This window comes from Balaenoptera borealis, assembly GCF_965194805.1.
Source record: "Balaenoptera borealis genome assembly, chromosome: 16".
Classification (NCBI taxonomy): domain Eukaryota; kingdom Metazoa; phylum Chordata; class Mammalia; order Artiodactyla; family Balaenopteridae; genus Balaenoptera; species Balaenoptera borealis.
Window position 1 is genome coordinate 21,186,955 of NC_138872.1, and position 26,457 is coordinate 21,213,411.

At 50.0% G+C, this 26,457-nt stretch overlaps 1 protein-coding gene across 5 annotated transcripts in view; it reads right to left on the reverse strand.

Moving 5' to 3' along the window:
* The window catches only part of PPP1R16B (protein phosphatase 1 regulatory subunit 16B), a 101,866-nt gene that overhangs the window by 19,047 nt on the left and 56,362 nt on the right, over positions 1 to 26,457 (reverse strand). For 3 of the 5 annotated variants that reach the window (XM_082361961.1, XM_082361964.1, XM_082361962.1), the window contains exons 3-4: positions 6,924 to 6,994; positions 2,794 to 2,939 (exon numbers count right to left, since the gene is read on the reverse strand). In XM_082361961.1, the coding sequence (XP_082218087.1) occupies positions 2,794 to 2,939; positions 6,924 to 6,994 (217 nt within the window). Of the gene's footprint in view, positions 1 to 2,793; positions 3,129 to 6,923; positions 6,995 to 26,457 lie in introns of all 5 variants that reach the window. The other 2 variants (XM_082361960.1, XM_082361963.1) reach the window with 1 other exon arrangement.

A 26,457-nucleotide genomic window follows, 5' to 3' on the forward strand; every position in this document is an offset into this window, starting at 1 on the left:
CATTTGATATAATCCTCGTAATAGTCTTCTTGGTTCAGTATTATTGGCCCCATCTCACGCAAGGGAAACAAAGACTCAGACAGGTTCAGTCACTTGTCTGAGGTCACACAGCCAGGACGTGGGAGGGTCAAGACTCAAACCTGGCCCAGCTCTTTTCACTTCTCCTTGTCCTAGTTCAGTCTTGGACCAAGTGCAGAAGTACCCTCAGCTATCCCCCATCTCCTCCTCTAAGTCCCTGCCCAAAAGGCTGACCAGGGTAGGGACAGGACAGAGCCTTGGGGTTCCATGGCAGAATCTGCCTTTTGGGCCACTGGTTCCTACGTGCATGGTTCTGGGATGCCCTGCGGCAGCATCACCCGGGCACCGCTGAAATAAAATGCAGCTTCCTGGGCTCCACTCTGGACCTCCTGAAACAGAGTCTCTCGGGGGTGTGGCGGGTGGGGTTGAGGATTACGTATTTTAAACCCATGACTCTGGTACACATCGGTGCTGGGCACCCACTGTGCCAGGCTGGCACCACCCCATTCTCCTCTCGCACCATCCCAGATTGGACTGTGGCCACCTGATGCTCCTGCAGACTTAACCACACCCAGGCTCTCATCGGAGGTGTGGGCATGGGCCACCTGCCAGTCCTTTGGCCTAACAGCCCTCCACTGTGACCTCTCTGAGCTCCTGTGCACCGTTGGGTAAGCTAATCCACCTCTCTGAGCCAGGGCAGCATCTCTATCCCCCCAGTAGCCACCTGATGGGCCCTGGCTGCTCTGCTGAGACCTCTGCCAAAGGTCTCCTGCCCTCGGCCACTATTCCTGAATCCCTGCACTCAGATGCTCTCCTGGGACCCCAGCCCATGGGTCTCTCTCCGTCTTGGCTCTGGTACTGAAATCACCTGATTTCCTGTGTGGTTCCTCAGGACTTTAGCTTCCCTGAGTGCTCAGTGCCCAGCACAGGGCTTGGCCCAGCTTGAGTGCCCTCCAATCATTAGATGAATTCAATTAAATACGCTTGAAATTGAATGGTGCCTTTCCTGTGTGTTTATAGAAACTAAGCAGACTAGAAGGAATTTCAGCATGGGAGAAGACTCTCAGAGCTCTATAGAGGGAAATGGCCTTATTCCTGGGAAAGGCATTGTTACATGGTGTCCCCCAAAGCACGTTCTGCCCCAAAGAAATGCAGGTGGACATGATTTGGGGGGCAGGGGCAGAGCCAAGGAAGTATGCTTGCTTTTTTTTTTTTATAGCAAGCAAAACAACAATGGCAACAACAGGGCTTCCCTGGTGGCGTAGTGGTTGAGAATCTGCCTGCCAATGCAGGGGACACGGGTTCGAGCCCTGGTCTGGGAGGATCCCACATACCGCGGAGCAGCTGGGCTCATGAGCCACAACTACTGAGCCTGCGCGTCTGGAGCCTGTGCTCCACAACAAGAGAGGCCGCTACAGTGAGAGGCCTGTGCACCGTGATGAAGAGTGGCCTCCGCTCGCCACAACTAGAGAAAGCCCACGCACAGAAACGAAGACCCAACACAGCCAAAAAAAAAAAAAAAAAAAAAAAAAAAAAAAAATGGCAACAACACATAAGCATGGAGGAGATGAATTCAGACTCATGGGGACAGACAGAGAAAAAGAGATTGAAAAAAGAAAATGATACCCTGATACAAAGACAGACGAAGACACTACAAGAAAACTACAGACTGATATCCCTTATGAACACTGATGCAAAAGTCCTCAAGAAAATACTAGCAGGGACTTCCCAGGTGGTGCAGTGGTTAAGAATCTGCCTGCCAATGTAGGGGACACAGTTTCGTTCCCTGGTCCAGGAAGATCCTACATGCCTCGGAGCAACTAAGCCTGCTAGCCACAACTACTGAGCCCGCGTGCCACAACTACTGAGCCCATGTCCTGCAATTACTGAAGCCCGCGCGCCTAGAGCCCATGCTCCGCAACAAGAGAAGCCACTGCAATGAGAAGCCCGTGCACCGCAACGAAGAGTAGCCCCCGCTCGCCGCAACTAGAGAAAGCCTGCACGCAGCAATGAAGACCCAACACAGCCAAAAAAACCCAAAAAAAACAAAAAACAGCAAACCAAATTCAGCAGCCTATTGGAAGGATTATACACTGTGACCAAACGGGATGTATGCCTGTAACACAAAGATGGTGAAATTTTTTTAAAAATAAATTTATTTATTTATTTTTGGCTGCATTGGGTCTTCGTTGCTGCACACAGGCTTTCTCTAGTTGCAGTGAGCAGGGGCTATTCTTCGTTGCGGTGCGCGGGCTTCTCACTGCGGTGGCTTCTCTTGTTGAGGAGCACAGGCTCTAGGCGTGCAGGCTCAGTAGTTGTGGCCCACGGGCTTAGTTGCTCCGTGGCATGTGGGATCTTCCCGGACTAGGACTCGAACCCGTGTCCCCTGAATTGGCAGGAGGATTCTTAACCACGGCACCACCAGGGAAGTCCCAAGGATGGTAAATTTTATGTTAGGTGTATTTTACCCAATAATATCGGGAGAAAGAAAGAGAATGAAAGGAGAGAGAGAGAATTAAGAGAGACAGTGGAAAAGACAGAGTGAGACCAAGGAGGAAAGAGACAGAGATGGAGAGAAAACGAGAGAGAAAGACACAGGGATGGAAAGGAAATGTGGTGAGAAAGAGAAAGAGTGGCAGGCACCAAACGAGACAAAAAAAAAAAAAAGAGAGAGAGGAGATGAAAGTAAAAAAAAAAAAAAAAAAAAAAAAAAAGAACTTGGAAAAAACCAAAGGCAGAGGGAAGGCTGTTCTTGGGGGAGAGAGGGGCACGTACTACTGAACGAGGATTTTCACCAGGTTGATGTGGCCGCAGGTGGCCACGGCATGCAGGGGCGTCCACAGCTCGTTGTCCTTGGCGTTCACATTGGCACCGTGGGAAAGGAGCAACTTGACAATTTCCTCAAAGTTGTCAATGCAGCACTGCAAGGTGGACACAGGCAGGGTCAGCTCCCGGCAGGGCCCTGGGTCGTGACGAGGGCACACAAAGTTCCCCCCACGAGAGGCCACAAGAAGGACAGCAGAGTCAAACTGCCTGAGTTTGAATCCAGCTCCATTACGTACATGCTGTGTGATCTTGGGCAAGTCACTTAACCTTTCTGAGCCTGTTTCCTTGTAAGTTAAAAATATACAAGATAAAAATATAAAGACAATCTAAAAATAAAGTCGGCTATAAGATGTTTTGCAAATGTGGGTGGAATGGGATGAAATTTGGAATGAGGCTTTAAAACCTTTTTTTTTTAATTTCAGAAGGCTTCCTTCCAACAAAACTGTATGGAAAACTCTTAGATAACCAATCAATTCAAGCAGGGCTGCTCGGGCTGAAGCAGGGGCATGTGCTGGTTGGGTGGGGATGGGGGTGATGGGGGAGATCCCCCTTGACAGCAGTGACCTCCTAGATCACAGTTTGGAATCTCTGACTTAGGAATTTCTGACCCAGAAGCTAGTTCTTGCGGAAGTCCCAAGTGACCAAGCCTCGCCCCCAAAAACCAAGCACTGTGTGAGGCTCTAAGGGGCCCTAATACAGTCCCTGCGAGGAGACAGCCGTGTCTGTGCTCCTGCTTGTCCACACGTGGGGCAGCCCCAGGGAGAAGGCAGCCCCCAGAGAGATGCAGGGCTCCAACGGCCATTGGAGCTCCCAAACTCCAGGGACGGAGGGTGAAAGATTCCAAGGGGGCAGAGGGGCCTCAAGCCAGGGCCATGAGCAGCGAAAAGTGAGGACAGAGGAAGTAGAAGACAGGAAACCACTTTACAGACTGCAGGATGCATCCCAGGTGACCTCTGGAGAAGCCAGCAGGGGACAAAGTGTTCAGCACTGCCCATCCAGGGAAGTGCTTACCCCTCGGTGCAGTGGGAGATGTTGCAGAGTTATACTCAGAGGAGCAGAACAGTCAAGCTTGTTTTTTTTTAAAAATCCCTCCTCTGGCTGCATGTGGAGAAGAGATTGCGATCACAAGCTTTGCAGGGGAGAAGAGGCATGGTGAGGAGCTATGTTGAAATCACCCATTTAAGAGATGATGGTGGTCCAACCTACAGAAGTGACCGTAGGCCTGTGGAGGAGTGACTGGATGCCAACAGAAGGAGCGGGGGCACCTGTGGGAGCCCACAGCCCCAGGTGGGTGTGGGGATGGGGATGAGGATGGGGCGGCACCACAGCCTCCACCCCCATTCTCAGCAGAACCAGGGGTCAGTGCCAGAGGGACAGATGGGAAAGAAGCAGACATTTGCACAGATGGTGCCAAGGACCCAGGTTCTCTTTCTGCACCAGCCGATCTGGGGTTGGCTGGCTCTGGGGGCACCTCTCCGGACAGCAGGGGCATGTGTGACCCAGTGGAGCTGGGTGCTGCCTCAGGTAGTCGGGAGAACCATGCAGTGACACAGCACCGCCGGCAGAGGGCACCAAAGGCACCAGAGTGAGGCAGCGGGGAAAGGCGAGGGTCCCCAGGCTGTCACCGGGAGATGGGTTCGGGATGGCCCGGTCCATAGGCGGAGAAGCAGCCCAGCCCCTGGGATCGGGGGACAGGAGGGCCAGAGATCCCACCCTGAGGGCTGCAGAAAACATGAGGATGGGCGGGGCGGTGAGTGGGCGGGGGGATTATGCACCCAGAATTGTAGTCGTGTGAAAAGGATGCCCATGGGCTGGGCCAGTCTGTACCCGAGCAAGGGCTGGGTTGGGACCCGGATGCAGGAGTGCAATGGGGGCTGGTACGTGATGGAGTGGGCCGACCTCCTCTCCTGCATTCCACAAGGTGGGCAATGACACCTGGCATTGGATGACTCCTCCCACCCCGTCACTTCCCACGTCCAATCTATCACCAGGTGTGGATTCCATCTCCTGCATCGCTGTCCCCATCCCCACTGCCTTGGCTGAGGCTTCATCACCGCTCTCTGCCTCCCTGTCACTCTCCTTCCACACACCTCAGCCAGAGAGAGCTTCTTTGTTAATCCAGCCACGTTGCTCTCAGTTTACAAACCTCTGAAAGGCTCCCTGTTGCCAAGAGCAGAAAATCCACAGAAAGCTCTTCTTAAGGTGCTCCTTCGTTGTATTGGAACAGTAGTGACAATAATGATGACACCAAAAACAACAGCCCCAGCAAGAGCAGTAATAATATGTCACATTGTCAATAATAAGAGCTAATGCTTTTTGAGGAGTTACTAGGGCCACGCATCTTGCTAGCCATGCATTGCCTCATTTGATCCTCAGAACAACACTTCCAGAGCTCCATAGCCATGTGGGGCTAGAGGCTACCGTACCGGGCAGTGTCGATACACAGAACATTCCATCACCATAAAGGTTCTATTGGATAGTGCTGCCCTGAACTCAGTTTCCTGAGCTGTAAAATGGGGATAATAATATTTCAAAGACTTGCTGTGATGATCAAACCACACTTCACATAAGTGAAGTGGATTTGCCAAGAAGTGAACATGTGACAAATTCTAGTAATAATAATAACTAATATTTACCCAGTGTCAAGTGACGCTTATAGGGTTTTTATGTGTATTTATTTAATCCTCACGACAACCCAACGAGATGGATACTTGTTGTTGCTCTTCTACAGATGAGGAAAGTGAGGCACAGAGAGCTTAAGTAACTTGCCCAAGGTCACACAGCTAGAATTTGTGGATGCATGAAGCCCTGCGGGACAGGAAGAGAAGCCAAGAGGACACATGGGGAGCCCCTGGGCTGACGGCTGAGGGTGGAGACTTGTCCCCAGGGCTTATGGGTAGGAGGGTGGCCAGTCTCTTCTGCCCTCAGAGGGAGATGGAGAGGCTCTCCCCAGCCCAGGGTTCCAGTAGCCTGGCCTCCCACCCGCCAGGCTGCATTCAAGTCCACCTGATCAAAAACTTGGTCCAGAGCACAGGGAGGTTCAGTGAGTTCACTCGTTAACTCAGCACACACATATTGAGCACCTACTGTATGCCAGCATGGGGTGCAAGACTGGGATACACCAATGAGAAAGAGACATGGGCTCTGCTCTTGTGCAGCGCAGAGTCTGGGTAACGGGAGACCAGCATTAAATAGTCACGCTAATGGATGAAATGACAAAGGGATGCTCAGAAGAAAGGATATGGATATAACGGCAGAGCTCTCAGGCTCTTGCTGAGCACGCACCCGAGCGCTGGGTGAAGTGCGACGGGGAGCAGTACCTTGTGTGTGCAAGGGACTGAAAAGTCAAGTGGCTGGAGGCCAGGCAGCCAGAAAACACGGTGGGCTCAGCAGGGGCACAGGGGAGTTCCTTACCCCCAGCGTCATGGAAAGACACCAGAGCACTTTGAGTAGCATCAGCAGATGTTGGGTCTGAGCATCCCTGCAGCCACTGCTTGGAGGATGAATCAGGGCCAGGGCTGCCTGAACGCTGGGGACTAGTTAGGGGGCTGTTGCAGCATCCAGGTGACAAATGACAGCCAGAGCAGCCCCTCCCCAGCCAAAGGGGCCTGGGCCCATCTCGCTGCCCTAAAAAGGATGTGTGTTTTGATAGCACATGATTCCTGGCCGGAGTTCATGGCTGTGTGACCTTAGGAAGGTCACATAAGCCCCCTGTCAATCACTTTTGTCACGGGGGTGGATGGATGCCTTGGTGGGTGTGAATAAATGTGCTTCGTAAACTGTCAAGTTCCAGACAAACTTGCTTTGTTTGTCAAACCCTTTGCCAGGCAGTGAGGATGCAGTGTACAAAGGCTCCCTGTCCGCGGAGGCTGTGTGTGTGCCGCACATGTGGGCACGGGGCTCTGTGGGCGTGTCTGTAACAGACACACTCGTCTCCAAAGCAGACAAGAGCCTTTCAGATGTGGCAGCTGCAGCTCCCCTCCCCCTCCTCCCTGAGGGCTCTGGGCAGGAAAAAGCAGGGAGATGGGGCACCTGTCCAGGTGGAGAGCAGGGAAGCAGGGGCCCCAGCAGGTCCTTACCTGGTGCAGGGCTGTGAGTCCATCCTCGTTGCACAAATCAGGGCTGACCTTATTCTTCAGGAAGTAGCGCACTGCAACAGAGGGGACAGGAGTGACTGTCCTGTCACACTTCAGGTGTGCAGGGATGCAGGGGACCCAGGTAAGACCCTCTCTCCCCCAGGTCCTGACACAGTCTTGTTTACTCCTTACAACAGGGGTGAGAGGTTAAGTGTCAAAACCTCCCCATTTCACAGATGAGGAAACTGAGGCACAGAACACAGATCTCTTGTCCAGGATTTCCAAGAGGTGGAGAGCACTGCCTGTCTTACTCTGCATAATAATGACAGGAGCTAACGGTTATTGAGCACTTCCTGTGCGCCAGGCACAGAGCTAAGCGATTTACATTTGTTGTCCAGAGGGAGCACATTCTAGTCGCTGAAAGCATACACTCTGGTGTCCAATGGCTTGGGTTCAAATTAAGTGCCGTTTTTATTGGCTGTGCAACCTCAGTCAAGACACTTCCCTCTCTGTGCCTCAGTTTTCTATTCTATAAAATGGGGATGATGTTAATCCCATCTCACCAGGACATCATGTGGAATAACTGAGGTGAGCTGTGGCAGGGTCTTAGCACGGTGTCTGGCACATGGTTTGAACGTCAGCACTTGTTATGGAGGTTGTTATTATTTTTATTAACACTGCAGGTCCCTGCACCCATAAGTGCCAAATGCCCCTTCTTTGGCCCTACTGAGCCTTGAGGCTTTAAAGCAGAGGCTTTAACTGCCCTCCATCCTGAGACCTTTGTCTAGTGTGTGTGTGTGTGTGTGTGTGTGTTTGTGTGTGTGTGTGTGTGTGTGAGTGTGTGTGTGTGTTTGTGTTTTCAGGGATGGTGGGAGGAGGGAGGGAGCTGGGGCGTGGGAGGGCAAAGTGAACTCTAGCCACAGCCTTCAATCCTTCTTGCTTAGGACCAGTTCCTCCCCTTTTCCACGGGGACCCTCCCTCCTTCTCCATCCTCCCCAACCCATTCAAGCCCTAGTTCCCATCCTGGACCCAAGGGCAAAGGGAAAGAGGGAGGGTCAGCACACACATACTGGTAGTACATCATCGTATCAATATATTCAAGTCCACCTGCCCAGAGACTTGGGCCAGAGCACAGGGAGTCTTCAGTGCGTTCATTCATTAAGTCAGTACACACATATTAAGCACCTACTGTATGCCAGCATGCGGAATGACGCTGGAATACACCAAGGAGCAAGAGACATGGGCTCTGCCCTCGTGTGGCTCAGAGTCTGGGTAGCAGGAGACTGACATCAAACGAGCGAACCCACCAGCCCTGCAGGCCCCTTCCCAGCCAGCAGCAGTAGCCCCTGCCATGGCCTCCAAGCTTTAGGATACCCATCTCTGGCCAGCCTCCAGCTGCACAGCTCCCATGGGGCCAATGGGATGAGTCCATTGAAGCCCATGGTTCCTCTTCTGGCCCATCGTACCCTTCCCTGTTCAAATGGCTCCAAGCCCGAAGGTAGGGCCTGCACAGGCCTCTTCCCCAGATCCACCTTCCCAAGGGTGGACCATGCAGTGGGAAAATACACCTCTAGGCTGAAGGGGTGACCAAGGGGTGGCCGTTTGCGGAGCAAATGGAGAAACTTGACTACACAAGCTGGCTTGTGTGTGAGGCCCTCATGATGCCAGGGACTGAGGCCTGGGTCCTGCAAATGGGAGGAGCAGGCTGGGCCTGGCCCCTCTGAGCCCCCTCCCACTCCCACCCAGTTTGGCTTCCTCAAAACACGAGCCAAACTGCACAGCCCCTAATGCCCGCTGGGGGTGCTATCTCCACACTACAGCCCACCACCCGCGCGATGGGGCAGGGACACAGTGGTTTCCTCCTAGATTTGCCTCTGCTGTGCAGGAACAAGCTCAAGCGACCTGTGAAGGGCGGAGGGAAGGCCATCCATTCTGCAGGCTGAATACCTGCTCGGCAGCCCCAGCGGGTGCTGGGGAAGAAGATGAGGTCTCTGGAGCAGCGGGGATGGGGGCCGTCTTCATTAGTCCCAGCTCCCGGACCCAAAGCCCCAGTGGCACCCTTGGCCTGAGTGTGAACAGAGCCCCCTGTGAAGGGGAGGTTGAGGCTTCCACCCAGCCTCCTGGCAAGAGGTGACATCTCCGGCAGACTTGCCCTAGATGCTTTCATTGCTGCTGGGGGTCAGAGTGACAGGAGTTTATACCAAATACAGTCAGGTCCTCTGGAACCACTAGCCACATCTAGCTCATATGGCTTTCAAATGTTAACTCATAAAAATTCAAAATTCACTTCCTCAGTCGCTCTGGCCACATTTCAAGTGGTCAATAGCCACAGGTGGCTACCATATCAGAAAGTGCAGAAATAGAACATTTCCATCTTCACAGCAAGTTCTATTGGACAGTGCTGCTTTGGGGCATTATACATGGAAATTAGCCCCATCACCAAGAACTAAAACCCTTCTGTGGCTCCCCATTGCTCTGGGAACAACGTCCAAAACTCTTACTATGGCATAGAAGGTCTGCACGATGTCTTCCCTGCCTGCAGGCCTTCATCTTGCACAATTCCAGGGGGAACCATTCACACTGTGGTCTGTGAGACTGGTACCCCCCAGCCCAGGGCAGAGCAGTGCACAGCTTGCTCAGCTGTACACAGGACTCCTAACCTACCTGCCTCTCCAGTCTCACTTCTTAAACTCCAAACACCTTCCACAATGGTCTTTTGTCAGCTACAGAGTCACCATACTTCCTTTGGCCTCTGAGTTTTGCATAGCCTGTTCCCATTGCCTGGAAGATGCAATCATCCATCCATCCATCCACCCATCCATCCACCCATCCATCCACCCATCCACCCATCCATCCACCCATCCATCCACCCATCCACCCATCCATCCATCCATCCACCCATCCATCCACCCATCCATCCACCCGTCCACCCATCCGTCCACCCATCCGTCCATCCATCCACCCATCCGTCCATCCGTCCACCCATCCGTCCATCCGTCCACCCATCCATCCACCCATCCATCCATCCATCCACCCATCCATCCATCCACCCACCCATCCATCCATCCATCCACCCATCCATCCACCCATCCATCCATCCATCCACCCATCCATCCATCCATCCACCCATCCATCCATCCACCCACCCTCATCCATGCATCCATACATCCATCCACCCATCTACCATCCATCTACCCAACCTCATCCAATCATCCATCCACTCACCCACCCAACCGCCAACCATCTATCCACCCACATCCATGCATCCATCTCTGATACACACACACACACACACACACACACACACACACACACACATACACACACACACCTGTCTCACTCCTCATCCTGTACATCTCACCTCAAACTCTCCAGACGAAGGCACTCCCCCTGGTCTGCATGCCCAGAGCTTCTGTACATCTCATATATAGCCTTATCACAACCATAATTACGTAACAATTTGGGTAATCATGGTAGACTTTGGGTCTGCCTCTGTAGGGCAGGACAGTGACCTGGCACTTGCTGCTCTTTCCTTAAGGCCTGGCACATGGTAAATCCTCAACAACCTCTCCAGGACCCTGACCTAATTGGTAGCCCCTTAGCTCAGTCCAAGTTCACAGCTTCTCCATCTCCGAGCACAGCAGACCACCCTGTATGTAGTGCTGACCCGTATGGCTCGCATCTGGAGTAGGCAGTGCTGCCCGCAGGGTCCTCCTACCAGGATGGTTGGTAGCTGCTCTCAGCCTCAAGTCCACGTTTGAAGACTATGGCAAAGCCACTGACCACCGTGGCCCAGCCTGTCCACGGGCTGGTGGGGTTGTCCTGGGCCTGACAGCTGGCCTTTGGGAGAGTAGAAGTGACCATGATGTCCCTGTGCAGGATGGGTTTCTGGAAGGTTCTCCTTTGGGGGTGGGTGGTGGACCAGGCTTCCGGTCCAGGAGACACTCTTTGAGGCAAAAATTAAGCATCAGCTGCCAAAAGCAGGCTTTGTGTGCAGTAATTATTGGGGTGTTCTCCGTGTGGCACGGGAGCCTAAGACATGGAATTACTCCAATGTTGGGCAGTTATTTTCAGCCCAAGAGGTGGGACAAGTCATCCTCGTCTCTAAGGAGCTGTCGACAGTCATGAGCCAAGGCCCCCTCCGTGGTTCTACTAACGCTTTAGCTGGGAGCCTGGCTCTGGACACAACTCATTGGAGCAAAGACCCCACCACCCAGGGCCTGGCCAGGTTTTCCTGCCTCTGGGGTTCAGCAAGAAAAATGATTCTTCTATCAACAGTGTCTTCTTACTGGACGCCTCCTATGTGCCCAGGTCAATGCAGAACCACTTTCTTTCATGGGTTCATGTCTAATTATTCCTCTTACGGAGAACAGGAGACAGAGGAGACAGAGGGTCAGGGAAGTGCAGCTCACAGCCACGTGCAACCGAGTGGAGGAAATCAGACCCTCTGATTTCTAAGCCCAGGCTCTTAGCCACAAGGCTGCTCTGTTCTGCCCCTGAGGCCAGGAATGTGAACCAGCATTGCTGGAGTAACCAGAGCCGGGCTGAGAGCTGGCGTGGGGAGGAGGGGGAAAGGAGAGTGGACAGAGTGACCTCTGCTCTGCAAGCATCAGAGGCCCTCGAGTCCCAGGCCAAGCCTCTTCTTGTAGACAGAAGGGCTCAGTGATCCACAACCAGGACAGAAGAAACATGGCAGCCCCGGGGTCATGGTCAGACATCTCAGGGGCCAAATTAAACACAAAGTTGCCTTCTCTCACTCCCTCCTTAAAACCCTCTGGTGGTTCCACATTGCTCTTAGAATAGAGTTCAAAATCCTTCCTTGGCCTTCACTGGGGTCAGCAAACTATGGTGCAAGGGCCATATCTGGCAGGCAGCCTGTTTCCATAAATTAAAATTTTTTGGAACACATCCGCACTCATTGATTTACATATTGCCTGTGAACACTTTTACCCTACAACACCAGAGTTGAGTAGTTACAGCAGAGATGTATGGCCCGCACAACGTAAAATATTTACTATCTGGCCCTTTACAGAAAAGATTTGATGACCCTGGTCTTCACGGTCCTGCGTGGTGTGGTCCACCTACAGGGCTACCACCTTGCACAATTCCGGGGGGCACTGTTCTCAGCATAGTCTATGGCAATGGCTAGCTCTGGAGTTGTGCAGTGTGCAGCCTGCTCAACCTGACCTAGCCATCTTATATCCCTAGTCCCCCAGGCTCTTCTCTTGCTCTCCAAGCACCTTGCACAATGGAGGTAACTGGCTTGGGGGGATCTGAGGGGTTGGCTGGGGCTCAGGGAGGACAAAGACAAGAAGGGCATGCTCTCCTCTCCAGCTGGGCATGTCCACCACTTCTCCTGATCGCCCACCCTCAGGTCTGCCCCCAAAGCACCAACACCAGGCCTGCCCATCAGTTTGTCCAAGTGACCCTCTGTCCTCACACATTTCTTTAGCTGTGGCTTTAGGCAAGTTATTCCTTCTCTCTGTGCCTCTGCGTCCTCATCTGTAAAATGGGGATCACAACAGCATCTTTTTTGTGGGGTTGCTGTGAGGACTAAGTAAGACAATGCCCGAAAGCTACTACTATCATTTGTATTAAAAATAAAAATAAAAAACAACCACTGAGCTCCTGCCTGGTCCCACCCTGTGCTGGGTACTGGAGATGTAATCATGGATATCTGGCATTTCTCAAGAGCCCTTGACCTGGTCCTAAAAGACAGAGGTCATCTCTCTCCAGGGAACTCCGAGCATCTGCTGGTTCAAGGACCACAGTGAGGCCACAGCCAATGTCCCCACCACCCCCCGTGAAGGCAAGACCCCACTGAGATGGCAAAGAGGTGGCTCCCGCCCTCCCCTCATGTATTCCTGCTCCTGGCGCCAACCCCGTCGCTCCGCCCACACCTCCCTGGCAATCTGGCTGGAACCTGGGCCAAGCAGGGCCATCTGTTCCCCTCCGTCTCCAGCTGTAGCGAGCGAGGCTGAACCAGCCCATCTCGGCAGGAAGCTGGTGGCGGCTGCCTTTGGGGAGAAATCACTGCTGACAAGCTTGTGTTTTCTTTGCCACCTGACCCACTCCACCCCACAGAGCAGACCTCCTGACCTCGGGCTGGTCAGTGACGTGCAACCACAGGTGTGGGTCCTGCTCCTGCCCTGGGGGATGAGGGACAGCAAGGCAGAGGTGTCTGCTTACTGGAGGTGGACCTTGGACAATCTACATCTGCTGGGGGCGCCCTGGGGCTGAGCTGCTGTCGCCTGGCCACGTGACTTCCACTATCACGTTCACGGGACACCCACTCACCAAGCCCTCCTCCCTTCCTGTCTCGCTTCCTTTCCCACCCAACACCCAAGAACGAAGCCTCATCCTCCCACTCCCTCTTAGGCGCTGACCTAGGAGGTCAGATCTAGTTTCTGACCCTCCACACCCCTACTTTCTCCCACCCCCCAACCCCCCTCCCTGAAACCCTCACCAATAATTCAGTCACACTGGTTTCTTCCATTTCTTAAAGCAAAACAAAACAAAAACTGAGCTCCTCAAGGCCTTTACACACACAGTTTCCTGCACCTGGAGCCCTCTTTCTTCCCATACTTGGGCCAGCAAACTCCTCTTCTTCCTTCCAATTCCAGCTGAAATGTCACCTCCTCTGAGAGGCTTTCCGTGATCACCCCAATCTCAATCGAGTTGCCTGAGTTATTCTCTCCCATAATACCCTGCATTTCTGCTTCACAGTAGCTCCTATGGCAATTTATAATTATAGGGTCATTAGTTAGCATATGTTAATTATATAGTTCTTTGTTTAGTTTTGGGGGCTCCATGAGGGCAGGGCACCCCATTGACTGGTGTTCCCAGTGTCTAGCATGGAGCCTGGCTCAGAGCAGGGGCTCAAGAAATATCTATTGCAGTGAGAGCACCTGAAATCTACTCTCTTAGCAAATTTCTAGTACTCAATACAGCACCATTATTAACTGTAATCATCATGCTTCACATTAGGTCTATAGATGTATTCATCCTACATAATGGCAACTTTGTACCCTTTAACCAATATCTCCCCCCCAAAAAAGTAACTATATGAGGAGATGGATATGTTAATTAGCTTGACTATACTAATCTTTCTCTCTCTCTCTCTCTCTATACATATATATATATACAGATAAACATCACATTGTGTACCTTAAATATATACAATTTTTTTAAAATTTATTTTTATTTATTTATTTTTGCCTGCGTTGCGTCTTCGTTGCTGTGTGGGCTTTCTCTAGTTGCGGAGAGCGGGGGCTACTCTTTGTTGCGGTGCGTGGGCTTCTCATTGCAGTGGCTTCTCTTGTTGCGGAGCACGGGCTCTAGGCGCGGGCTTCAGTAGTTGTGGCGCGCGGGCTTCAGTAGTTGTGGCACACGGGCTTCAGTAGTTGTGGCTCGCGGGCTCTAGAGCGCAGGCCCAGTAGTTGTGGCGCACGGGATTAGTTGCTCCACGGCATGTGGGATCTTTCCGGACCAGGGCTCGAACCCGTGTCCCCTGCATTGGCAGGCGGATTCCCAACCACTGTGCCACCAGGGAAGCCCAAATATATACAATTTTTATTTAAAAAAATCTATTGTGTGAATGAACAAAGGCAGGAAGGAATGGAGGGAGTGCGCAATGCTCTGGGGGTCCACAAAGCTGCTTGTTCAGGGGGGCCTTGGGATGGTGGGACATGGTCTCCCCCTGGGGACACGTGCATAGTCCTGCAGACACAACACAAAGAGTGTGACTTGAGGACTGAAAAGCAACAGGCATGGATTTTGCATAGAAATGAAGCAGCGAATACCCCTCCCCAAGCCTCCAGTGGCAATACAGCCAGACATGGCAGCTGACCGTAGGAGTCCATCAGCCCACCTCTAGGCCAGGCCCCAGGCACCATCATGACCCTCCCACCCAGGATCCCTGTCCTCACTCCCTCTGTCCTGCACCTTTGGTGTTCTTTCTACAATCCAGCACTGACTGTACACCAGGCACTTTGTCTATCAAATCCATTAGTCTTCCTAAGCCAGTTATGAGGACTAATGACCTGCTATTATAAATTAACTGCCTGGTATCATCACCCCAATTTACAAATGGGAAAACTGAGGTTCAGGCTTGAACATGTGAAATGACTCGCACCAGGGCACGTGTCTGGGAATGGCAGAGCTGGGATTTTAACCCGGATCTGGCCACCTCCAAAGGCTGAACACTTAACCACTTTGCTAAAATTGCGCCAAACAAGGACCCGGGGAAGGGAAGGTGGGCAGCAAAGAGATGTGTAAGATGGATGCAGACATTAGCGTGAAGAAAGCCATTGACAAAAAGCTAGACGAAAGGTCAAGACCGCTGCCAATAGTTCAGTGTTCAGTACATGATAATAAAGACAATGATCGCTAACAGTCATCCCAGAACCTTCTTGTTAGAGCAGTTTGCAGACAGGACACTGGGGCAGGAGGTTAACACTTAGCCTGAGGTCCCGTGACAAATGAGTGGCAACTCGGGGGCTGACTCGAGCCTGAGCTCCACCACTTCCTCTGTTTGTCTTCCTGCTGCCTCTCCATTCTAGGCAGACCCCACCCCATCCCTGATGCCAAGCATCCTCATGGCCGGCCTCCGGCTGCTGCACCCCACCCACTAGGCTGCACCTCCTCCATGGAAAATCGTGCCCCCCGCTGGCCCTGTTTCCTCCCCTTCCTCACATCCCAGGTCTGCTTTGCTCAGTCTCATGGGGTCCAGCACCTGGGGCCTGGTCAAACCAGCTCCTCTGGCCCTCCCTCCCCCTCTGCCCCTCCTCAGGGTGCTGTCAGGGCTGCAAGGGGCCCAGCCTACTGCTTTAACCATGCCAGAAGGGCCAGCACTCTCAGCCTCTTTCCTCCCCTCCCAAGTCAAGGTTGTCTCGGGTCCTCAGTGCACTGCACCTCCCAAATCATTCCACCGAGCAGCTTCAACCTTTCTACCCACCACTGCTCATCCCTGGAGCAGAAAGAGCCAGAAATAGCTGCTTCTAGGGAAGCCCAGCCGCCTTGGGCTCGGGGTGGAGTCAAGTCTAATGGTTTCTGCAGGGACTGGTGCAGCCCATCCCACAGGCAGGAAGTTCACCCCCGGATCCCGGGCGATGACTCAGCCATGGTGGAGGGTGGGCTCAAAGTCACAGCCCCAGGCCCAGGCCCCAGGAGCCAGGCCTTGCTCTCCCTGAGGCAGCCCCCCTCCAGGGCCCATTCGAGAAGAGGGGTCAGACAATAACAAGTGTTGGCAAGGATGTGGGGACATCGGAACTCTCATGCATTGCTGGTGGGAATGTAAAATGGTGCAGCTGCTGTGGAAAACAGTCTGGTGGTTCCTCAGAATGTAAACATGGAGTTACCATATGACCCAGTGATTCCACGACTAGGTATAGACCCAACAGGAATGAACACGTATGTCCACACAGAAACTTGTACACAGATTTTATAGTAGCATTATTTATAATAGCCCCAAAGTGGAAACAAGCCAAATATCCGTCAATGGAGGAATGGATAAATGAAATGTGGCATAGTCACACAGTGGAATATTATGTAGCCATAAAAAGGAATGAAATGCTGATATGTGCTACACCCTGGATGTACCTTTGAAACATCATGCTCACTGAAAGAGGCCAGTAATGAAAGACCACATATTGTGTGATTCCATTTATAGGAAATGTTCAGAATAGGCAAATCCATAAAGATAGAAAGTAGATGAGTGGTTGTCAGGGGCTGAAGGGAGCAGGGAATGAGGAATGACTGCTCATGAATACAGGGTATCCTTTTGATGAAATTTTTCTGGAATTAGTTAGTGGTGATTATTGTACAACCTTGTGAATGTAGTAAAGACCACAAATTGCACACTTTTAAGAGGGAATTTTGTAGTATGTGAATGATACCTCAGTTTTAAAAGGAAAGCAAGGGGCTCCAAGCTGACCTTGAGCATCCTGCTGTAAGCTCATTCCCCTGCCAGCCTGGGAGATCTGTGAGGTCAGAACAGCACCTGTCGCATTCATCACTGTACCCACAGGGCCGAGGATGGTAGCCAGTACACAGTAGGTATTCAATCTTTGCTTAATGGAAGGGAAGGAAGGAGGAGGCCACTGGCCACTTGGGCTGTATATGATCTGGCCTCTGTTCACCTCTCCTGGCATCATCCGTCCTCACCACCGTGGACCCTTTCAGGACCACCCATGCACCACCCTCTCTCTTGCATTTGTAAGCCTTCTTGTGTGCTATTCCCTCTGTCTGTTTTTTTTCTGCCTTCACTTCACTTGGCTAATTCTTAACCAGGTTTCAGCTTAAGTGTCACTTCCTACATGAAGCCTCCCCAGGCTGGGCCAGGTACCCTTCTCATGTGCTTTCTGTTCCCTCCACAAGAACACTTAACAGCATAATGTAGTTGTGTATGGATTTGTCTGTGTCTTTACTAGACTATCAGCTCTGGAGGGGTAGAGGAGTAGGAACCACAAACTTTCTAGCTATTGTGACATAGGCTCCTGGTCAATATGTGATGATTTCAGGGGTCAGGAGAGCCTGCCTGGCTTCTACTCAGTCCTCAGAACTGGCCAGAGCATCCTCCCTTGGGATATTTTATGCTTTGTCCTCTGGACAACAAGGCTCCCAGGCTGGGCTGGGCCACAGACTTTTCCATCTCAGAGAGAATCTTCATCCCTTGGCTTATATAATACAAAGAGGCCAGCTTCTCTCTTAGCATCTCTGATGTCCACATGACTGTGAGGACAAGATGGCCAAGGGTGCACCAGACATGAAGCTATAATCTTCGCTTTTCTAGAGGCTCCATGCCCAGGGCACATGGCTGAGCTGGGCAGGAGTTTTTGACAGAGACTCGTATCAGCTACCCAGATGTCTCTGGACATATGTAACTTATAGCTAGTATTAGGTGTGTGCCAGAAAAATGATTTCAGACCCTTTAGAATATAAACTCTATGTGGGCAAATCTTGTCCGTCTTCTTATCTGGGGTATCCAGCACCTAGAGTAAGAGCTCAACAAATATTTGTTGAGAGAATGAACAAGAAAAATTGTTTTTCTTCTGTAAGAAGATAAAACTGAAGATACCAGGGAAATTTAACAAAATATGTACAAGCTCTATATGAAGAAAACTACAAAACTCTGATGGATGAAATTTTAAAAATTAAATAAAAGGAGAGGTATTCCATTTTCATGGATAGGAAGACTCAATATTGCCAAGATGTCGGTTTTTCCCAACTGGATCTATAGATTCAATGCAATCCCAATCAAAAATGAGTTATTTTATGAATACTGACAAACTGATTGTAAAGTTTATATGGAGAGGCAAAAGATCCAGGATAGTCAACACAATATTGAAGGAGAAAAATAAAGTTGAAGGACTGACATACCTGACTTTAAGACTTAGTATAAAGCTATAGTAATCAAGGCAGTGTGATATTGGTGAAATAATAGATAAATAGATCAGTGGAATAGTATAGAGAGCCCAGAAATAGACCCACATCAATATAGACAACTCTCATCCATTGCTGGTGGGAATGCAAAATAGTGTAGCCACTTTCGATGGCTTCTTACAAAACTAAACATACTCTTACCATACAATCCAACAATCACACTCCTTGGTATTTACCCAAAGGAGCTGAAAACTATGTCCACACAAAAACCCACATACAGATATTTATGGCAGCTTTATTTATAATCACCAAAACTGGGAAGTAACCAAGATGTCCTTCAGTAAGTAAATAGATAAACTGTGGTACATCCAGACAATGGAATATTATTCAGTGCTAAAAATAAATAAGCAATCAAGTTTAAATGCCTATTACTAAGTGAAAGTGAAAAGCTACATACTGTATGATTCTAACTATATGACATTCTGGAAAAAGCAAAACTATGGAGACAGTAAAAGGATCTGTGGTTGCCAGGAGTTGGGGAGGGGGGAGGGATGAAGAGGCAGAGCACAGAGGATTTGGGAGGCACTGAAAATACTCTGTATGATACCTTTATGATGGATACATGTCATTATATATTTGTCCAAATCCATAGAACATACAACATAAGAGTGAACCCTAATGTAAACTATGGTCTTTGGATGATTGTGATGTGTCCTTGTAGGCTCATCAATGGTAACGAATGTACCACTGTGATGGGTGTTGTTGATAATGGGGGTGGGCTATGCATGTATGGGGCCAGGGAGTGTATGGGAAACCTCTGTACCTTCCCTCAATTTTGCTGTGAAACTACAACTGCTCTAAAAAGTGAAGAATAAGTAAATAACTAAGCAAACAAAAAGAAACCAGGGATAAGCTACAGTTAATCCTCTTGAAAAATGCATAGTCTTTCTGAAACGTGAGGGTGGGAAAGGAATCTCTTCATAATGTAGGAGCAGACATTTATGTACTAGATTTCCTCCAAGGGATGGAGAACTACATTTAACTCATCTAATGTGAAGAAGACATGGGTCTGCAAGGTTCCTCCATCGAAGCTCCAGACTGTGCCTGTGTACACTGCCCTCTGTCCCTCTCCCTTCCTCCCCTTCTGTCAGCTCTCTCACCCCATAGGTATCTTGTGGGCTCCCTGCCCTCCCACCCCCATAGTAATTTATCTCAGGGACTCAAGGCAAGGATACTGCTGGTCCAGAAGCACGACCCTGAACTTCCCCATTGCATTCATGAACACATCAGACCCCAGCTGTGCCAGGTCCCTGTTCTTCATTAATTCTGCTTCCAGAATTCTCCCAGCAGCTCCTCCTGCAGCTTCCCTGCAGACCCAGGAACCCCATCTCCCCTCCACCCTGCAGAGCCTGGCCGCCCAGGAACTCTCCAAGGTATTAGCTTTTATCCCAATTCCCCTCTCCCCAAACGCCCTGCACTCCTCTTCTTGAATTCCTGTTGCTTCCCCAACTCCATCTCTCTCACCTCATTGCTCTTTCTGCTTCTCGCTCCTTACTTTTTTTAAATAGCCCAATTCTATCGCATCTCCAGGGAAGCAATAGATAAAAAATACTCCCAGGCCTGCAGGTAGGCGCTGCATACACAGAAACACTAAAATGCCTTCACAGCCATCATAACAATATCTAGCGTTTGTTGAATATTTTCCACGTGCGAGGCACTATGCTGAGACGTTACATGTCTCATCCCAGTTAATCCCCACAACAACCCTATGACTTAGGTGCTATTACCAACTGATTCAAAAGAAAACTATGATTTGCTCAAGCTCACTTAGCTAATAAGTGTTGAAACTCATTTCTGGTCTGGGTGATTCCAGGCACAACTGGTGGTTCCGGCATAACTAGTGACAGAAGATCCTCACCCAAATATAACCAAGAATAAAATCCATTCCTATCAATATTTAGGCAGAGAAAACAAGTTTCCTATGAAGGGGGAAATTCCTTTAGCTCCCATCTGCCCACTTTGAACCTTCCGTCTGGTTTCCCTGATCCCCCTCTGCTGTCCCAAAGCCCCCCACTTCCCATGCCTGTCTGCCCAGTTCCCAATTTCTTCCTAAAGATGCCGTGTCTTGCTTCTCTCCCTCAACACAGAGTTATACAGGACAGGGACAAATCCCAATCTGGGCTTCCTTCCGCCTGTTTCACCGAGGAAATTAAACAAGATCTTTGAACATTTTAAAGGTAACCACCAGAGAAATTAAAATCAAGATTTATATCTTCCAGATCAATGGAAAAGATAAAAGCAAATAAACATAGTATTCCTGAAAGTCACAAAATGAAAGAAACAACAGAAACACAAATGCTACAAAGCATGAAACTAGATGACCAAAACACAAACATTGTAACAATAAACAAAATCATTTATCCTCCTCTATAAAGCAGTAGAGATTTGGTTGCCTAAAAGAAAAAAATTCAACTATGTGCTGCTAACCAGAGATACATCCCAACAAAATAACAGACTGAAAATAAAAGGATGCTCAAATATAAAACAGGCAAATGCAAACACAAGGAATGAGGGGGTGGCGACATCACTGTGATACAGAATAGAATTCAGGGCAAGAAGAGGAGGTAATTAACTTTAGGTTGATTTTTAAAAAATACTTCAAAATAAAATCATAAACAGAAAGCAGATCAGTGGTTGCCCGGGGCTATTGATGAGGTGGGAAAAGCGAAGTTGTTAGCAGTTAGGAAAACTTATGAAATCATAATCAGTAAAGCAAAATTCAGTGCAACACAAATTATCAGTACATAAGTCAAAACCACAATTTTGACACCCTAAAGAAAAGATCAGGTAGGGGGCGGAAGGGGAAGACTTATTGACAAGGATGTTCACAGTAGTTGTTTATATACACTGCTTATAATTGAGAAATATTGGAAGCAACCCAAATGTTTAAACATTTGAGACTGCTTAGGTAAAATATGGAACATCCATATAATGGAATATTCTGCAGCTGGTATCTTAAAGAATTTTTAATGACATAGGAAAATGCTTGATATATAACATAGAATGGAAAGACAAAAACCCAAAACTATACATTCAATGCAATCTCGATTGGAAAGGAAAAATGCATCATGTCCACACAGACACACACTTCTCATTGGGAAAAAAATTAAGATATTAACTGTGGCTATCAGTGACTTTTATTTTATGGTTGCCAGAATTTTCCAAACATTTAAAACCATGTATGGACTACCTTTATAATCAGGATTTTCTAATTTCACTATAAAACTAAAACCATACACAGAATGGTAGCCAAATGGTAAGCACTATATTTTTGCTAAGAGTTTCTAGGGCAGAAATGAGGTCTCAAGCTGGCTGACCCCATGAAGGAAATGCTGAAGCTGGGATTCCCGCGTTGGGTAGGAAGTTAAACAGCAGCCAACAATAATAATAACCCCTTTGTTGGTATTGCAAAGAGGTTCACAAACTATGGTCCAATGGCCAAATCTTGCCACTTTGAACAGTTTGCATGTTAGGAATGCTTTCTGTGTTTTTTAATAGTTGGGGGGAAAAAAAATCAAAGAAGAATATTTTTTGACTCATGAAAATTACATGACAGTCAAATATCAGGGTCCATAAGTGAAATGTAATTGAAACACATACTCTATGTATTGCCTATGGCTGCTTTCTCTGTGGTAACAGACTGTACCACCCACAGAACCTACAATATTTCTTATCTGGCCCTTTGCAAAAGAAGTTTGCTGATCTCTGGTGCAGCGCTTTTCCGCTAACAAAGCATGTTGAAAACCACAGTCACTTAATTCTCACAATAAAAGTCTCCGGTAGGAGAGGAAGAAATCAATGAATGTCCAAGGCGGACCGTGGGATCGTAGCCAGGAGGCGCGTGAGCAGCTCAGGCTCAACATCTTCACCTGCCAATGAATGAAGGGGGCACAAGCCCCCAAGAGCCAGCTGTCACTCACCTTTCTCCCCACCGTCTCACCTCCCAGCCCCAACTCAGTCGCCTCTGCCCTCCAAAAGCAGTCGCGTTTCCTGTCAAGAGCGTGACCTTCTGAAACCTGCAGAGTGGAGGCTGCAGCTGCAAAAAAGATGGTATTTTTATCCGGACCCTGCTTCCTGTTTGCTGGCTGGGGGTTTTATTTGCTGGTGTTCTGTTTTGTCATTTCTGATACAGACTCTCTCCCTTGTCACATCAGAACAGAGATGTCTGTCCTCAATAGGGTATGCTGCCTTCCACCAGGCCCACCTGCCCCCGGGTCCCTGGTCCTCTGTACTCTCCCCTCCTGCTGCACCATCTCCTGTGATGTTGAGATACCCATCTTCTGCCTGCTCAGGAGCAGAAATCAGGGCAGCTGGATGGGCAGGGGGGAAACAGGAGCATTTCTGCTGCAGGAAATGGAAAAATCCACTCTCTTATCAGAGAAGAGCTGGCTGGGCTAGGAGGGGAACAAGTTTGCAGGTTTTCCAGAGCTTCTGGAACCCACTTCTGGAACCCATAATTTTTTTAGCAAGGTCTGGTTGGGGAAGGACCAGGGCAGCTGCTGGAGGTAGTTAAGTTTGGGACTTGGGAGTCGTTTGCTGGGAATGTCCTCCCCTGGGACGTGGGGATCATTTGCTGGAGCTCCCAGCAATAGATAAAAAGGGACTACCTTCAACCCTCCTGCCCCCGGGACTCAGCCAGATGGGAGAACAGAGAGCCAGATACATCAGTGTCTAACAAGTCGGTGATGGCAGGAGCTCACATTATTGAGCCCTTACTGTGTGCCTAGCACCGTGCAGGAATTAGCTCACTGAAGCCCTACTACTGCCCTGGGCAGGAGGGAGGCAGCCGCTCTGATTGATGCTATTTTACAAACAGGGATACTGAGGCACAGTGAGTTTAATTACCTTGCCCGAGCCACTCATCTAGTAAGAGACTCCAGTAGCCCCACACTTGAACTCTGGGCTTGCTCTGCCATGATGATTTCATGTCTTACAACTAAACCTGACCCTAGGTCTCAAGAGCTGGGGATCTGCAGCCTGGAGCATTCCTGTTCTGCCATCACACCCAGCACCAGGCTCTGAGCCAGACAGATAAAAGGGCTAGTCTGTCCTTTGCTACAATCACTCCTACCCCTGGAGAGAAGCCACCAAAATGTACCGCTGAGGGACAGGCAATCTACCTAAGCATTGCGCCTGGCATGAAAACACAGGTGGAGTGGCTAAGAATTCAGATCCCTTTTCCCAGTGATCTGACCTCAGGCATGTCACTGCCTCTATCTGAGCCTCAGTTCCCTCACCTGTAAAAGAGGAATTATAACCTCATAAGTTTATCTGAGAAGTAGATTATAGAGTACTGATATAAATAACAATAGTAGTAGTAGTAATATTTAGCTGGTTGGCTCTCCCCATCCCAGCAGTTATCCCACAGGAATGTGGAGCCCAGCCTTCAAGCTCCAAGGCACTGAATGGTGGCTCCAGGTGGTGGACATCTTTGGAGATCTTGTGAGCTGACCACAAGGTAGAGCCAAAGGGCATCCTGGGTGTGGCATTCAGTCTCCAAGATGCACCCCTTCCTTCTAAGATTTCACACGCTTGTGCAGTTGCTTCCCACACTGAACAGGACTGACTGACATGGGTCATCATAGGATGGCGTGTGACCTGTGAGGCTGGGTCACAGAAGACATTGCAGGTCCCATCTTGCTCCTTGGACCACTCACTCTAGAGAAGAAGCTGCCATGTTGTGAAGACACGTAAGCAGCCTTGGAAAGACCTCATCATGAGGAACTGAGGCCTCCTGCCAACAGCCATGTTGGAGCCATTGTGGAATCAGAGCTTCAAGCCACAGACAAGCCCTCAGATGATGGGAACCTGGGTTACATGTTGAAGACAACTTCGGGAGAGACCCTGAGTGGGAAACACTCAGCTACCAGCCCAGGCCTCCTAGATGCCCTAGAACCTGAGCCCTCTCCCCTCGGAGTCAGTCAAATTTCTGTTAACCAGGGAAATTCTTCACTAAACCCTACAGCTGACTAAGGGTTTTTATTTCCGCCCACAGTGCTGAAAACACGTCAGTCATCACCTGAGTCTCCTTCCTGTCCTAGGGGCACAACCCCATCTTCCCCACTGCGTGAGGATGGGACCAGGTCTCGAGGCACCTTCCTGAGCTGAGGGTACCAGGCACCTGGCTGGAGAGAGGTGGGGGAGGAGACAGCGGCCACATACAGCTCCCTAACTCACAGACCTGAATGTGCTTCTCTCCTGCTCAGAAACCTCTCATGGCTCCCCACTGCCTCCACACTGTCAGAAGCCAGCCCAGTGATTCTCATGGTGCAGTCCCAGCAGGAACAGCAGCACCTGGGAATTTGCTAGAAGCATAAATCCTGTGGCTCTACCTCAGAAATACTGAATCAGGAGTTGTGGGGGAAGGCCTGACAATCAATGGTTTAACACATGCTCGCAGTGATCCTGACGCCCCATCTCCTCTCCCCTCATTCCTTTCTGTGTCTTCTGTGCTCTAGAAACACCCAACTTCTCTTCCCCCTCTCCCCCCCCCAAATATTCACTGGGTCCCAACTCTGTGCCAGGTGTGAGCACACAGCAGTGAACAAGGCAGACACTAGCTCTGCTCTCCTCAAGCCGGCAATCTGCCCTGCTCTCAGTCTGGAATATTCTTCCCTTCTTCCCACCAGCCAGATCCCCACCCAGGCCCTCACGCCAGTGCAGGAGACGCTCAACAATCACGAGGCAAACATTAAATGAGCCGATGAATACGTGACTGAATGCACCACCTCCTTGACCCTGAATTAAGTGCCCTCAGCAGGCTGTGTGCACCTCAACCGGAGCGCCCGTCACCCTTCACGGGGACCCATGGAACACTCGAGATGTGCACAACCCGGACTGAAATATTTGTGCTGCGAGTGTAACACACGCACTGGACTTGGAAGATTTAGTACCAAAAAAAGATGGGGAAAATATCTCAATAATTTTTTTGTACTGATTATATGTTGAAAGAATAGATTGAGTTAAAGAAAGTATACAAATTAATTTCACCGGTTTCTTTTCTACTTGAAGGTGCTACTAGAACATTTGAAATTAAGTATGTGGCTCACATTTGTTTTTCTATCGACCAGCACTGAGCAGGTTGTAAATATTTAGTCCCAGGACTACGGGCTCCTGGGGCATTTCTGTCCATCTATCTTTCCTCCCTTCCTTCTGTCTGCCCTCCCTCCCTCCCTCTCTCCCTTCCTTCCTTCCTCGAATTCTAACCTCCACCTCCTCCTTTCCACAAACATTTATTGGACATCTGCTCTAGACTCCCACCATGAGACCTGCCACAAAGTAGGTGCCAAGCCGTCTGCTGAATGAATAAGTCAATGCTCAGAATGCAGACTGACCAACAGGTGACCCTGGGGGAGTTTCTCTCCTATTTAATTCCCATACCTGCTTGTTTGGGTGTAGTTTTCCCATCTCATTTCAAAAGCAGCCAAATTCCAAAGATGTCGTTACGTAACTCGGGGCTGGGGTCAGCTTTCCTCTTGCATTTGGGGCTCAGGTGCCCTCATGTCCCAGCGCCAGGACTCTGAGTGCAATACACTTTGTTCTTGAAGCTCCAGGAGGCTGGCCAGGGCAGGGATCTGGGCTTGGAGCTTTAGTGCCAAGTTATCCAGTGAGAGGAGGGCAGCAGGCGGAGCCATGCACTGCGCCCTGCCCAACCTCCACCGGCCCCCAGGGGCCTGGGAGGATGAGGGTACATGTGGGTCAGTGAGACCCAGGCTTCAAGCCTGCTTTGGACCCTGGACAAGAGTCACTGTGGAGGAGCTGCTCCTTGGAGCTGGGAAGGCAGTAAGAAGGCTGGCACAGTGCGTGGCCTTTCGTGTCCCCGGGACCCACTTGCAGCTAACACAAGGTCATGGCCACTGCACCATGGCCCAGCAGCCAGCAGCAACCTCCCTGATGCCTTCCCACTGGTTTCACACCCTTCCCAACCTCGCACTGAACCACTGGAGGCGTTCCCTGCCCCAGGGCCCTTGCTTATGCTATGATTTCTGCCTAGAATGCTCTCCTCTGGCTCAACCTCGATCTTTCCACATGGCTGGCTCCTTCTCATCCTTCAGGTCTCCTAAAGGTCATCTCCTTGGAGAGAACTTCCCTAACT